This window comes from Pongo pygmaeus, chromosome 2 (assembly GCF_028885625.2).
Source record: "Pongo pygmaeus isolate AG05252 chromosome 2, NHGRI_mPonPyg2-v2.0_pri, whole genome shotgun sequence".
Taxonomy (NCBI): domain Eukaryota; kingdom Metazoa; phylum Chordata; class Mammalia; order Primates; family Hominidae; genus Pongo; species Pongo pygmaeus.
The window spans coordinates 201,551,708-201,567,718 of NC_085930.1; the positions used below are offsets into that span (position 1 = coordinate 201,551,708).

General features: G+C 35.2%; 1 protein-coding gene across 2 annotated transcripts in view; it reads right to left on the bottom strand.

Annotated features, from left to right (window-relative positions):
* Positions 1-16,011, bottom strand: part of FGF12 (fibroblast growth factor 12) — a 592,491-nt gene that overhangs the window by 178,135 nt on the left and 398,345 nt on the right. For both annotated transcript variants that reach the window (XM_054482314.2, XM_054482313.2), the window contains one exon: positions 10,751-10,854. In XM_054482314.2, coding sequence (XP_054338289.1) covers positions 10,751-10,854 — 104 coding nt within the window. The remainder of the gene's footprint in view (positions 1-10,750; positions 10,855-16,011) is intronic.

A 16,011-nucleotide genomic window follows, 5' to 3' on the forward strand; every position in this document is an offset into this window, starting at 1 on the left:
CCAATTTTTTCACAAAGGAAGTAAGTTACAGGGCTATGATTCAAACACAGTTTTATTTCTAAAGCTTACATTTTAAATTACTACTTAATATTCCCTGGTTCACTGATGACTAAAGAAATACAATCTAGAAACTTTGGAAATATGACTACTTGTTGGCCTAATGTGGCTAATGACAAGATGGAAAAGAAAAATACAAAATCTGGCATCATATTCAAATAATTTAACCAAAGGTCCTCATTAGTGCTGCTCTCAAAAGCTGAGCCTTGCTTTTATTTTCTAATGAAAAATGTTTCTAGAAACATATATGCTAATTTTCCAATTAAGGTTAGCCCTGGAGCTAAAGTATTAAAATTTTCCTTAAGTTATAAACTCTTAGAAAAAAAAACCAATACTATTTACTATGAATACATTGTAAGTTAAAAATGGATGCTTACTGTTAAAACTTACTGAAAGTATAACTAATAATCTGTTGTTTCTGAAAAAAGACAACCTAATCCCAACAAAAAATAACCCATGTCACATGTTTGCAAGCAATAATTGCCAGGTTCTTGAGTTGACAGAATTCCCTATTTTCTTTCTTTTTTTAACTGAAAAAATTTCCAGTTCATTTAATAAATATATATGGGGTGAAAAAAGAAATAGGCAAAATAGATAATCCTTTTCTAGGGGCTATGCCCCCAATTTTTTTTAAAGGAATGTTACAAAGGTCAAGGAAATCACGAGTATATGAGAAGAAAAAATTATGTAAATGATCTAAACTGAATATTTAACAATCTACTTGTTGAATAAGCCTCTATGATTTGGCCTTTGACTTTTCTCTATTTAGGCATCATTAACTTCTAACTATGATTCATTTGACATTAATAGTTAGGGTTCTTGTTTCTCTCTCTCTCGTCTTTCACTTTTCTGAGATATCACTCACTTGCTGTCCCAAGAAAGAGCTGTGAATGTGCCTCAGATTTCAGAACTTTCCATGAGAAAGCACGTTGATAAGGAAACTCAAATTCCAGAATGGGTAACTGCTTTGTACCTCTGTTCCAGATATGCTTGTTTTATAAATCCTGCGTATCTTTTTAGGATGGAACAGAATTCTTTCACTGAGAGATTAACTGTACAAACCAGGTGGCTTCCCAGGGAGATATCATGGCTAATCTTTACCTCTCCCTTACCTTTTATAAACAGTATTTAGTATAGAAAGAAAAGCATGGCAATATCAGCTCTTAAAACTGCAGCACCATATCAGCCTCAATAGAGAAGCATGAACAGTAAGATTCCTCTAGTAAACTTTACATGCTTCAGTAGAATAGAAACAGACTACTCAAAAGTGAACTAGTCACTGAACTGGAAAGTGTGTAGGGTCACACTCAGGAAAATTATTACAAAACCCATTAAGTCCAGACAGCCCGTGAATTATCGCCAAAATTAAACTGTGTGATGCCTCTATCAACTGATTCAACTAGACTTCAGCAGATGTCTGAACATTGGACTTAGAGTTTTCAGCGCCATGAGAGATATTAATCTATATGAGATATTTCCCTAACCTCAAGGAATTTGCATCTGATAGGATAGAAAAAGCATTAAGAACAAATTCTAACAAAAGAAAGGAAATACAGAGATAAATGTCTCATCAAAGTATAAAATGTAGAAGTTATTTGGGGCTGCAGAAATTGGGAAAATGTTTACTGCGTCCTAAATGATGGGAGAAATTTGGATCTCTATGATGGTGGGGAACTAAAAGAAATTAGAGGAGAGAATAACAACCGCTTTCTCCTATCACCTACCTTGTGGACATAAACAGTCTTCTCCTTGTAGTTATCAATAGTGGCCCTTTCATTTTTCTCCCTTAGAGATCACCACCCCCAACTCATGTTTCTCAATAACTCCTGACACGGCTTTTCAATATAAAATCAGTATCGTCATCTCACGATCTTAACATTGTCTGCTCACACGGAGGCAATACATTAAGGGAGAAATTCTAAATGGTGCAGAGGACATGCATCAATCAAGCAGTCTCTCTTTCATTTTTGTTGTTGGTGTTATCACTGTAATAAAGCCATCACAAACAAGGCGATAGGCTGTCCTGGTTTTCTAAGAATTATGCTTTTTATATTATGTTGAAACACTGTGGTATGGCACATCCTTAATTGCAGCAGCAAATAGGAGAAGCAATATTGATTAAAGAAATGAATATTGAACTAGAAGTTGCTTTTTCTTAACCTACCTCACTATGCTGAGTGACCTCATTTTAGTCACTTAACTTCTCTGTTTCCCAGGCATACCTTTTGTCACTCAGCAATAATATCAGAGTCATTGCAAGGCTAAATGTGACAGTTTATGTGAAAGCACATGGGAAAATATGAGAAACATTCCAATGGAAAGGTTTCATTACACATAAGGCCAAGAGCAGTATGGTATTATGAAAACCTCATGGTTGTGGAAGTTAAGACCTAGATTTCAACTCTAGTTCTATTACTCACCAGAGTGGGCTTATTTAAGTCAAGCACCTCACTAAGCCTCAGCTCTTCATCAATATCTACTGGTTCATTTCTATCCCTCCTCACAGAGTTGCTGTGAAATTAAATACAAATCTGAAAGTCCTTTAGAAACAACAAAAACTAAAAGTACACTGTATTATTTGCACTAGCACAGCCATTAATATTGTTACTATGATTTTCACGGTTACAGCTATTCTGATAAGAACTTATAATGTTACTTATTTATTAGAATATAGACTGACTAAATAAGCATCTTTATCACTATTTCAGCTTCAAATATAATTGGTACAAGTTAAGGCCCTGTTTAAATAAAAAACTGTGTTCGCACAATTTGACTTTAGTTTATCCTTTAGTTAAAAAAAGTCTCAATTAGTTCATAAACTACCTAATTCAGATTTGGGCAATAAATAAATTTGGGCAACAAATAAATTTATAAAATATTTGTTTATATTATTTGTTTATAAAAAGTAAACAAATCATCGCTATAGTTTGAAAAAAAATAAACCTTTTAAAAACATTTTAACCAATATTAACCACTAAAATGCCAGCGATAAGTGTACTAAGCACATCAAACTATTCATTAAAAAAGGTCCAATATTTGCCTAGTTATGTGTTCTAGACATGTTTCAAATTATACAGATTGCTTTTTTTGAGGAAGGGTTTTGCTCTATTGCCCAGGCTGGAGTTCAGTGGCACAAACATGGCTTACTGCAGCCTCGATGTCCTAAGCTGAAGCAATCCTCTCACCTCAGCCTCCCATGTAGCTGGGAACACAGGTGCATGCTACCAGCCCCAGCTAATTTTTAAATTTTTTGTAGAGACAGATTCTCACCTGTTGTCCAGGTTCAAACTGCGTTATTTTTAAGTGCTATTTTCCTAGATGCAAATGTCAAGGCTCCTAAGTTATACAAAGCAGTAAGTTATATTTTTATTTCCCAAGTGCTGATATGCCAGATATTACACCCATAAATTTCTTTCCTTTCATTATTTTCTTCTTCTGAGCTGGGGTAAGAAAATAGATGGTAGTCAGAAGAGTGAGGGTGTGGGACTGGAAGCAGAGCCACAGGTACATATTTATGGACCATGGCATTCACTTCACTTGGACATTGGACACATAAAGAACTTGCCCAAAAAGAGGTACAGCCATTGCCCTTGGTTTCTGGAAGGTAATTTGTGTTTTCCTGAGAGCCTTGGGCTAAATAGAGAATAACACTATGATTTAGGGTAGGGGCTTTGGGTCACACAATATCTGTGGAGTCAGAGGCTGGGATCAAGCACATGGGCAATGAATGAATCCTGCCTACGTAACAGATGCCAATGACATCTCTTGACATAGAGGCTCAGGTGAGCTTCCTGACTGGCGACACTCCATGCGTATTATCACATGTTGGTACCTGAAGAGTAACATGTCCTGACTCTATAGGAAGACGACAATAGAAGCTCAGTATTTGGTACTTCTACTGAACCCTGCTTTAGGTATTTCTTCCCATGGCGGATTTTAATCTGTCCCTCTCCCAAAAATAAACTGTAACCGTGAGTATAACCATGGTTTTCAGTGAGTTCTGTGAGTCCTTCTGGAAAGTTATCAATCTAAAGATGATTCTGTGAGGCCATAAACTTGCAGTTGGTGCCAGAAGTGAGGGTGGTCTTGAGGACTATGCCCTCTAACTTTGTAGTTGGCCTAAACTCCTTACAACAGCTAACTAATTACGATTATAAGAGCAAACTACAATAAGATAAGAATTGTATCTATTTCATTCATCTTTATATGCTCAGTATGCAGTCTGGTGCCTGAGATGTGGTAGACTTTCAATCAGTATGTATTGAACAAATTTTAGGTTTACTGAGATTGCTTTGAGGACAAACCAGCATTTGTGCAGTGGTTTGTAAGACTACCAAATAAACTTTGATCAATGTAATCATAGTTAATTGTGCAACAATTGTATGAAATTTGTTCCATCTATACTTGAAATAGGCAATTCTTTAAAATTCAACAAGTCTTCATTGAGAATCTTCCTTTACCAGGGAATGTGTTTAATGCTGTGGTCGGGACAAATATGTGGCTCAGATGGCCCAGATAGCAAAGATGAATACGATGTAATTCCTGCCCACTAGCAAAATAAAAGTCAAGTGCTCAGATATTACAGCAGAAGTAGCATCTAATTCTCATAGAGGATGGACAATGGAGACAGGTGACACATCAGGTAAGATTTGAGCTGAGCTTTAAGGAAAATTATCAATTACATAGGTACAGAAGAGAAAAAGGCAAATATAACAGTATCAGCGACAGCACTTTGTAAATATTATTTTTACTCTTTACATATTTTATCACATGTATCATTCTATCAAGTTACCTAAAATATTATATCACTAGTGTTCTAACCAAAATTTGAAAATCTAGCTTTATAATATCATACCAAATGATGTTTATCTACATTTGCTTTATTTATACAAGGTTCAGTTCAAACAACTCAAATATAAAAAGATGTGAGTCAATTTACAGAGGATGGTGAAGGGCTTACTTGGGCTTTGTCTTTTCTGCATAAAATGAAAATATATCTCTCCTTCCCCATTCCCAACCGAAATGCCTTTAAGCACTGTGATCATTTGAGAAAATTTACGTGGTCTTACAAGTTTTGTCAAAAACTTTTAAAACTCAAAAAGAATAAAACATTAAAGGATATTACATTTTAAATCAAAACTGGTTAAACAGCAAAATTTTTAAAAGGCACTGTCTATGTGTAAGGTAAAATTTGTAGAAAAATCTGTTTCAACAGATTGTAACACAGAATGGTATTTCCTGAACTATCAAAAAAGGTGTTTCAGAAACATAAGTTTCCAACATGCTTAACCTTCTTTTGTTTGAGAAAGAGATGCATTAAGAACTTTTTATTTACTCCATTTTTTAAATGTTATTTAATACCATTAAAATTATTTTGGTCTTCCTTTCTAAAAGGTGCTGTAAGATTAAATTTAATCAAGGAGTTGAAAAACTTGTATACTGAAAACTACTAAACATTGTCAAAAGAAATCCCATGTTTATGAATCAGAAAACCTAATATTCTTCAAATGTCCATACTACCGGAGATAGTCTACATATTCAATACAATTCCTATCAAAATCTCAATGTCATTTTTTGCACTAATAGAAAACTCCATTCCAAAATTTATATAAAATCTCAAGGAACCTCAAATAGCCAAAACCATCTTAAGAAAAAATAAATAAATAAAGCTGTAGGTCGCACACCTTCGGACTTCAAAACGTAGTGAAAAACTATGGTAATTGAACAGTATGGTACTGTGGTACTGGCACAAAGAGACACAAACACCAATGGAACACAATAGAGAGCCCAGAAATAAACCCTTTACTATGTGGTCAAATCATCTTCGACAAGATTACACAATGGAGAAAGGTTAGCCTCTCAACAAGTGGTGTTGGAAAAACTGTATATCCACATGTAAAAGAATGAAATTGGACCCTTACCTTACACCACATGCAACATTAATTCAGAATGGATTACAAATCTATGCATAAGAGGAGGCTGAGGCAGAAGAATTGCTTGAACCCAGGAGGTGGAGATTGCAGTGAGCTGAGATCACACCACTGTACTCCAGCCTGGCAACAAAGGAAGACTGCATCTCAAAAAACAAAAAATAAAACAACAACAACAACAAACAAACAAACAAAAAACCTCTTAGAATAAACATAGGAAAAAACCTTCATGACACTAGATTTGGCAACTATATCTTGGATATGACACCAAAACAGTAAGCAGCAAAAGCAAAAATAGACAAATAGGACTACATGCAACTTTAAAAATTCTACGTATCAACAGAAACAACTAACAGAGTGAGAAGGTAGCCTACAGAATGGGAGAAAATATTTGCAAATCATATATCTGGTAAGGGCTTAATAGCCAGAATCTATAAAGAAGTCCTACAACTCAGTAACAACAACAACACAAAACAACTCAATTAAAAAGTAGGCAAAGGAATTGAATAGACATGTCTCCAAAGAAGATTTATAAATGACTAGCAGGTATGTTCAAAGATGCCCGTTACTACTAGTTATTAGAGAAATGCAAATCAAAACAAAATGAGATCTCATCTCACACCTGTTAGGATGGCCACTATCAAAAGAAACAAAAAGTATCAAGTGTTAGCAAGGATGTAAAGAAATTGCAACTTTTGTGCACTGTTGGTGGGAAGGTAAAATGATGCTGCTGATAGGGAAAACATTATGGTGTTTTCTCAAAAAAAAAACAAAAACAGAATTACCATATAATCCAACAAGATCTTGACATTTGTACTCTCATGTTCATTGCAGCAGCAATCTCATATCCAAGAGGCCAAAGTAACCTAAATGTCCATCAATAGATGAATAGATAAACAGAATGTAGAATGCGCATAACATACAATGGAATATTTTTAAACATTAAAAAGAAGGAAATCCTGTCATATTCTACAATATAGATGAATGTTGAGAACATTACGCTAAATGAAATAAGCCAGTTACAAAAGCACAAATATTGCATTATTCCACCTATATGAGATATCTAAAGTAGTCAAACTCTTTGTAACTGTAAGTCAAAAAGGGTGGTTGCTAGGGGCTGGGGGAAGAGAGGAAAGAGAGCTGTTTGTTCAATAAGTATACAGTATTTTAGTTTTCCAGGATGGAAAAAAGTTTCTGTAGAGATTACCTATAAGGGAAAGAATATTAAACTGATGGCAAACTTCTCATAATCCACAATAGATACCAGAAACCAATGTAATATTATTTTCCAAATGCTGAGAAAAATATTGGTCTACTCAGAATTTTATAACTACCTTAACTGCAATTCAAGAATGAAAGTGAAAGGAAGACGTTTTCATGGATACCAAAATCAAGTTCACCATCCACACACCCTCGCACATAAAATAATTAAAGGTTTAGTTTAGAAGAAAAGTGAAATCAGAGACCAAATTTGATATACACACACAAACAAAAATTCTATGCATAGAAATTATTCAAAACATTCATTAATTTAATGATTAGCTATAAAATAACTAATTGTGCATATGATTTTATTTTAAAGTGCAACTAATCAAACTGGTAGCAAGAAAGGTTGTGGTATTTACTAGCAAGAAAACACTGTAACGTCCATAAGCTGTTGGAAAGGAAGGCAGAAACACTAAAAAATATTTAGCAAAGTATGTCGTGATTTATGTATGATTAAAAAAATAAGACTAACCACTAAAGGAATAACAATATAGCCTAAGGTTACAAACTTGCAGAAGAATTTAATAAAATTTAAAAATGTGAATAAAGCAACAGAATTTTTTAAAAAAGAAAAGAGAAACAAAAGGAAATTTTAAAAAATACAAACTACTATGGTAAAAACATATCCAGATACATCAATAATCTCATCAAATACATATGGATTAAACTCACCTATTAAAACACAAAATTTCAGAACAACTCTTAAAACTATAGCTCTGTGCTACCTAACAGTCACTCCGTCTTTGACACTCTCTCCTCCTGCTTCCTGGTGAAGAAATAGAAATCAAAAGTAACATGGGAATTAATTCCTAGCTTAAAAATAAATAGAAGCCAGGTAAATGACACTAGATAAATGATACTGCTTGTCAATCTTTTGTGTTCTAAATTAGCTTATGTAGGTCCTCTTAGTTTGCTTCAGTCCTCTCCTCTCTCTCCATAAACTGCAGTTATGACCCTTATTGGTTGCCCAACTACAGTGTTGCCTACGACATAGAAAATTGTTTTTCAAAGAAATTCTAGCCTTAATGCATACCAGAAACACCTCAGGAAAGTCAAAGCTAACAGATGATTTTTAACTCACGAGGGGAAAGCATTGTGATTTTAGGTGAGAGGCAAGTTTGACTTAAGTGGAGAGAAGAACTGAAAATTTAGATACCCCAATAGGTTTACAAAGGTAAACTCCATTACAAAAGAAACTCCCTCTTGTGGCTCAAGATTCCCACCCCCTCTTAACCTCAGAACTAAGCAAGAAGGACAGAAGGAATGCATCTCTGAGAAGCTTCAGAGGATGAAATCACAACCCAGCAATCCCTCCAAACTCCCTCCTTCCCTTATACAATTGTCTCCTGCTTACAATACTGTTGTCAAACTTTCCGTGTTTTTCTTCTTCATTGACCTTTGGGGATCAATTCTAGTCTAATAAACTGAACTCTATAGCTTCTGTGGAATTATAACCTGAATTATGACCTTTTAAATATACATAATATGGTCTACATTTAGCTGCTTATTTAATGACTGATTAAATCTTTAAAGTAAGACTAACTAGAAATATTCAAAATAACATCCTCTTGCCTTTTCTTCTTGTTTTAATTCTTACATTTAAAATGGACTCACAATAACTGGACATTAAGAGTTGTTAGAGCTGTGACACACTAAGAGAGCCCATTATTTTGACTGAAAATGTATTTAATTGTTATTTTAAGCAGAAACTTTGAAAAAATGTATATGTACACATATAGCATATAAGTGTATATTTTGATCTGAATATTTTCAGGAGTAAAAAAAATTGTAATACAAATGACGGATGTATTATTAATAAGCAAGTATGATGCACCTGTTGGAGCCAAAGGAAAATTTTCACTTCACCCTCTGTAGATTAAGTGAAAATTGATGAACAAAAGGCTGATTAACAGGAGAAAAGAAATACAAATTTATTAACATGCACTTGGGAGAATTACAGGGTGATTACCCCACCATGCGAAATGTGGTACACATGGTTATATACCCTTCTTTTTAGAGGAAAGGGCGATGGGAATGTGTGGATGATTTTACAGTGATAGCAAATGATTTTGAGGGGAGTTCAATGAACTTAAAGAACATACAATGAGCCAGGACAAAGTCTTTTGTCCCAGGGTAGACCATGGTTTGTGACAAAACGTTGTCTAGGTGTATTCATGGACTTCCGTCTTTCTTCCTGTGATACGAGTTCAGTTAATGAAAACTCAGGGAAGAGACCAAAGGTAATTGTTTTCTTCTTTGGCAGGTCCGAGCTTAGGCAGGTAAGGGAACTCCAGAGAACAACTTCATCCTGTGCTTTGGGAGAGACAGGATTCAGACACAGGAGGCAGAGAGAGTTCAGAGAAGCCTTGAGGCTGCTTCTTCTGTACAGCATGTAAAAACACCATATTTGAAGGTATCAGTTTCTGAGCTCCAAGGTACCAGAGATTTGTTTAATTGAACATTGGAAGAGCCTAATGAAAATTAGTCACCTAATGAAAATTAGTCAATAACTAATTTAGAATCCAGCAGACATATGGAAACTTCCAAAATAACCTTGTGCTATTTACTGAGATCATAGAAAGGGTGGAAATCTGTAATCATGATTTTCAAGGAATTTTTTTCATGAACTACAAATAGCCAACTCTCTTAGAAGAAAGCGGAAATACACACACACACACACACACACACACACCATTCAGGGCAGCCACATTCTCTCAACGCATAAATTATTATCCTGAGAGTGAGACAAGCATCATAATTGTGTTCACTACTTTAAAATATGTCAGTGCTGATAATGTAGCCACTGATGCTACCTAATTTTGCCAGTTTGGGATTTGAAAGAAGACATGATACAACATGGTGTCCAACATGCTCATTTGAAAGGTCCAAAATTAAGCCAAGGAAGGAAGATAATTTGCCCAAAGGGATATCAAGATAGTAAATGAAATGCAAATAAAACTCAAATATCCTTGCTCGTAATCCAGAGCTCATTCCATAAATTCATATTGCCTTTAAATTAAAGTTATTCTGAGAATCTGACATATTAGATAAAACATAGACCTACTAAATACAAACAAAGCCACAATTCATTATGAAAGTTTTTTTCTCCATGGTAGGACAGAGACTATTTCCAGACAAACTGAAGAATTTTCCTTCCTGAGCCATCCTCTATGCTTAAAGGAGAGATAACAAGAGAAAAGAAAAATGTCTTGCTCTTTGAATTAAACAGAAAGATAAAATTCCAAAAGGAGAATATCCTGCAGAAATGGAAGCTAGACACAAAGAATTTATATTGCATGGAGAGTAACTGCAATATACTCATTCAACAAGACATGGTCCTTAACACTCTAAATTACAAAACCTCAAAATAATCCTGAAAAACGGGATCACAAAATATAAAATGACTTCAACTTCCAATTTTCTTGCCTAACATGATGGTTACTCCATTACCTCTCAGTGGTAGTTCACACACATAATACACACTACAATGTACTTACTGAACTGTAGAGATAGCCTTCACCATTCATGGCCACATAGAGGCTAGCCTTCACTCCTTGGATGGCCACTACACGCAGGCCCACAGGAATTAGATTGAAGAGAGCTGGGGGGGAAAAAAAGGGCAGAAAGGATCAGTGACCTTTTGAATAAATAATCTTCTTTCTTATAATAATTCTTTTGAGAATTAAAACCTATTAATTGAACTTGGTAGAAAAATGGAGACAGAGAAATAAAGAGAGAGGTCTAAAAATGAGTGAAATTGACTTCTTGACCCTGCACCAGCATTAATTACCTATGTAACTTCAGGTAAGTTACATAAACTCTGCACTAAAGGGGTTGGATTAGAAGGTCTCTAAACGCCCAACTGGATCTGAGATTTCAGGATCCCTGATCCTTAAAATGATCCTCAAACAGTGTAATATAAGATAATTTTTTCTAACAAACAAATAATATGAACCGAAAAATTCTCAACAGGAGAAAACCTATCTGTAGTCATAAGAAATAACAAAACATTATCTTTAAAACAGGCCAAAGCTTCTTGTTTGTAGTCTTTCCCTTGTTGTTCCAAACATTATATTGAACACAGAAGAAGCATGCAAAAATTACTGACTTATTGATGATAACATTCAGACAAAACTTTTTTCTTGATATCTCAATTTTTTACATGTAAATAAAGAGAGATAAACAGATGGATAGATGATTGATAGATAGCTTAAGCTATAATGGATATATTTTATATTCAGGTGGGAAATATATATATACACACACACACACACACACACACACATATATATATACACACAAACATATACTCAAAACCATTAAGAATTAATTTGACAAAATTCAACATCCTAAGATGAAATGGGAAAATGCTTGCGGTCTTTACATATTCAAGTTGCTCATCACTCAAAATACTCAATAGTCTATAGGTCCACTTAGAGAAGGAACTCATATATCAGAAAAAAAGATACCTGAGAGAACCTTCTATTTTTCTTCCAACAATATATTTCTGTCCTTGGGATTATTTCAGTTACTTTTGAGATCACAAAATGAGCATAAACAGAAAACACTGCCCCCACCCTGAAACCATTCACATTGCATATGGAAGAAAAGCAATCATATAGTTAGGCTCTATAGATGGCAACATGGATATGAATTAAGTATCTCATGGTTGTATGCATAAGAAAATATCTCTGCAGTTCATTTCAGTATCCTGGCTTAATTAGAAGTTCTTATCCACCTTTTCTATTGATAAAATTCCTATCAGTTCTCGTCTTCTCAGTTTTTAACACAAGATACACGTAAATTAACCCAAGGGCTACCATTATTTAGGGATGCCTCTATATTTCTGGGCTTCTCTCAACCTACAATAGTAAGCTAAACACACACACATGCAGACACACACACTCACAGTATTTGGCTTTCAGTCAAATGTTCAATTGACAGTTGTAGAGGATCAAGTCTTAGATCACAAGTTTAGTAGAACAGGATTCCATTCTTAGCTGTTGACATCAGATCAGTCCTTTCGCCTCTTTGAACCCATTTCCACATTTGTCACGAAAACCGAGACTAGATAAGAAACTATAAGTAGTTTCTTATAGATTAATTGTTGGCTCAATGTAGATTTGAACTGGTTTTATTTCTTGCTATATTCTTACCAGTGTCCTTGTGTTACTGAAACAACTTAAGAAATACAAGAACTAGACAAAGTCTAGTTGGGGAGAAAATGCTAAGACATATGGAATAATATGATACAGTGTATAATTTACTTCTATAATTAAATGTAATATATGCATTCTATATATATATTCTCTATGTTACAGAAGTTCAGGAAAATGGAAGCTCTGTGTGGCCTGAAGTATTCATGGAATGCCTTACACAGAAAATGGAACCTGAGTTGACACTTAAAGAAGAAGCAGAAGTTGAGAAAGCCAAGAACAGAAAACATTTTAGTGAGGCGGAAGTTAGGTGGTTTTTCAGAGTAATGTGTGTACGCAGAAAGGGACTGGCAGATTGGTGGATTTGATTTATATTGGGGGGAAATGAGAAAGAACACCATGTAAATAAAATAAGGATAAATAACTGTAAGTCTGTCACTCTAATTTTAAATATCTAGACTTTACCAAATGGGCAACAAGATGTGTGACATACGAAAACTAGAGCAACAACACAGATTATGAGATTTGCAGACAAATAGTTTCTAAACCCTCCACTCGGTTACATGACTTTGAGCTATTCATGTAACTTCTCTGCCTTAGTTTTCCTATCTGTAAAATGGACATGATAATCCTTATTGCACAGAGTTGATAGAACCAAATGCACTGTCACATTTCTGAAAGTGATTCACAAACAGAAATGTGTCCTCTCTAAGAGCTATTTGTCATGAATACCTAATTCTTCTGTTTGCCAGATAAAGTTACCATAAGTCTATTGTAAAAACTGACATATTGCCTCAGTAATATTTTTTAGTTTATATTCAGCAGATTGCTTTAATGTTTTAAAATCTAATACTTTATATTTGTGCAAGATTAATTTTCAAAATTCTGATATGTTCATTAATTGTATTTGATCCTCAGCCATAAATGCTATGAAGAATTTAGGACAGAATGATTACCTTAATTTATAGAAGTACAAAAAGATTTAGAATTAACCCAGGGGAAAATGCATCTAAACAAAGGCTTTCAGGCTCTCTAATGTGGCTATCTGTTCAAAACATCATATTTCATCTTTTTGTTCTTTCTTTTTCTTTTTTGGACAGAGTCTAGCTCTGTCATCCAGCTGGAGTGCAAGCAATTCTCCTGCCTCAGCCTCCAGAGTAGCTGCTATTATAGGCACCTGCCACCACAACCCAGCTAATTTTTGTATTTTTAGTAGAGACAGGGTTTCACTGTGTTGGCCAGGCTAGTCTCGAACTCCTGACCTTGTGATCCACCTGTCTCGGCCTCCCCTTTTTGTTCTTTTAATTTCCTCTAATATCCATTTTTGCCCTCTTGCAAATAAACAGATTATTCAGCTACACCTTCTTACATATCCTGCAACCAGATGTAGGTCCTATGGACCCACTACTGGCCAATGAGACATAAGTCATCACATCATTATAAGCTTGAGGAATGCTTCCTTAAAGACAACTTAAAGGTGTCCTTTGCGCCCCTTCTCAACCTTTGCCTATTGCTGTTTGAATGGAGATATGGTAGCTGGATCATCTCAAACCAAAAAAACAAGGACTACTCCCCAGCGGGTGTTGGCAGGTGAGCTGGAAGGAGCTGGGTCCCTGAGAGCTTTGTGGAGCAGTGGCACAAGTCCAACATTCAGTTACCCAGGTCTGGCTTTTATGTGAGAAAATAAGTCCTTGTTCTCTTAGTCTGTGCAAGGCAGAGCCAACTCTAATCCTAACTGATAGAGATGCTAATGAAAGCAGAATTAATATGCAAGATATGAACTAGATGCAAGGTACTTCATTTTAAATAAAAGCAGATACTGGAAAACTATTAAGTTCACTGATAATTACTGTAAGAAGGAGAAGACTTCCCAGGATAAATGCTAAGAACACTGGTTTATGTAGCTGACCATAGAAGGAAAAGCAACTATAAAGTTTTTCCTACATGAAGAATGAGAGAAAAGTGATAATGCTAGGCAGGGACAAAAACAAGAAACGTGTTTGAAAGTTTTATATGAACCACAACATGATAATGGCTTTTAGCTGGTTTGCTTTGTGAGACTTACTAAGCCCATTTTTTAAAATCAGTAAATGATTTGAAATGAGACTTTATTGGTAAAAGCTAAACATAGTTTCTCTGGAAAGGTTCTCATCTGCCTCCTAAAAATCCCAAAAGGTGGCAAATGACTTAGTCTTATCTATTAATTATCTTCAGAGTAGCACCCTCTGGCTCCAGCTCACAGGAGCCCTTTGCTACTCCTTTCACTACTCCTCAAAGCCACTGTCCTAACTCATAGTAACTGGGCTGCTTGACTCCACCCACTCTTTAAGTCCCTTGCATCCTCTTATGCCATTTTCCTGCTTACAACCTGCAGTGATTCCTCCCTGTCTCCAATGTCCTTTACAACCTGGCTCCAACCCACATTTCCAGCTTATCACCTGTCACCCTTCCCATCTGCTGTAACCGGCTTCACAGAGCTTTTTGCCATTTCCTAAGTTCCCTCTCGATCTTTAACTAGGCTGGAGTTTGTCCTCTTTTGTCCTCTATCTCTTTTTGGAAAGCTTATCTTCCCACTTCTAAATTTGGCCAACTCTTTTCATCATTTAAGGCCTACCTTGTTGAACTCCCCCATAAGTCTTGCCCAAAACCCTTCAGAAATGATACTTCCCTTTTCCAGATGGCTTATTTCTTGTGTATATTTCTGTAATGGTATTTAGAACATGGTTTTAGAGTTCTTTGTTTATATCTCTGTCTCCATCCCTACAATGCAAGATTCTTGAGGGTAGTTGCTGTAATGTCTAGCCCAGGTACATGTACATAGCTTTATTAAATAAATATTATTATATGGGTTATGACAAAAACACATTATTTCCAGGAATGTAGGTTTTCTTGTTAGAATGAAAGTTCTTTTTAAGATAAAAATGAAACTAGAAACTTAAAGCATCTCAGCCTGATATTCAAGGTTAATCTACAACATACATTTGTGCTACATGGCACTTTCACTCCAATACTGAGTGCTTCTAGTAATTTGATCTTCCTCCTCCTACCTACTAAACTCCATCTTTTTGCTAACTTAGTTCCCTCGGCTTGGAATGTCACTCTCCCTATATCTTCACACTGAAATCCCTGACATGCGTGAAATGACACACCAAATGCCAAGTGCTTTCTTTCACTTCTTAGCTGCCCTATTCCTGGATCCAGACTATATTTATCACAATTTATAGTTTTATTCTTCTAAAAAATCTGTTTCCTCTGCCAACCACAACCAGATTGTAAGCTCTCCAAAACAAAACTCACATCAAAACTACACTTGTATAATACAAGGAAGGGAGGAGACAGACAGAGACAGAGAGAGAAAATGAGAGAGAGAATACGCAGGGTAGTATATATTCTGTGTACATTAGCAATCCCAGTAAACATTTGCAAACTAAATAATATTACAATTATATGCCAAATAGAGTCCAAGTATTTAATCTGACATTCAAAGATCTTCTTAAACTTGTCCTTTCCAAAAGGAGTATCTTGTTCTACATCTTTTTGTAAAGTTGACTCTTGTATTTTGAAAAATGAAATAATGGAGCTGGTACTCCTGGCTTCCATAA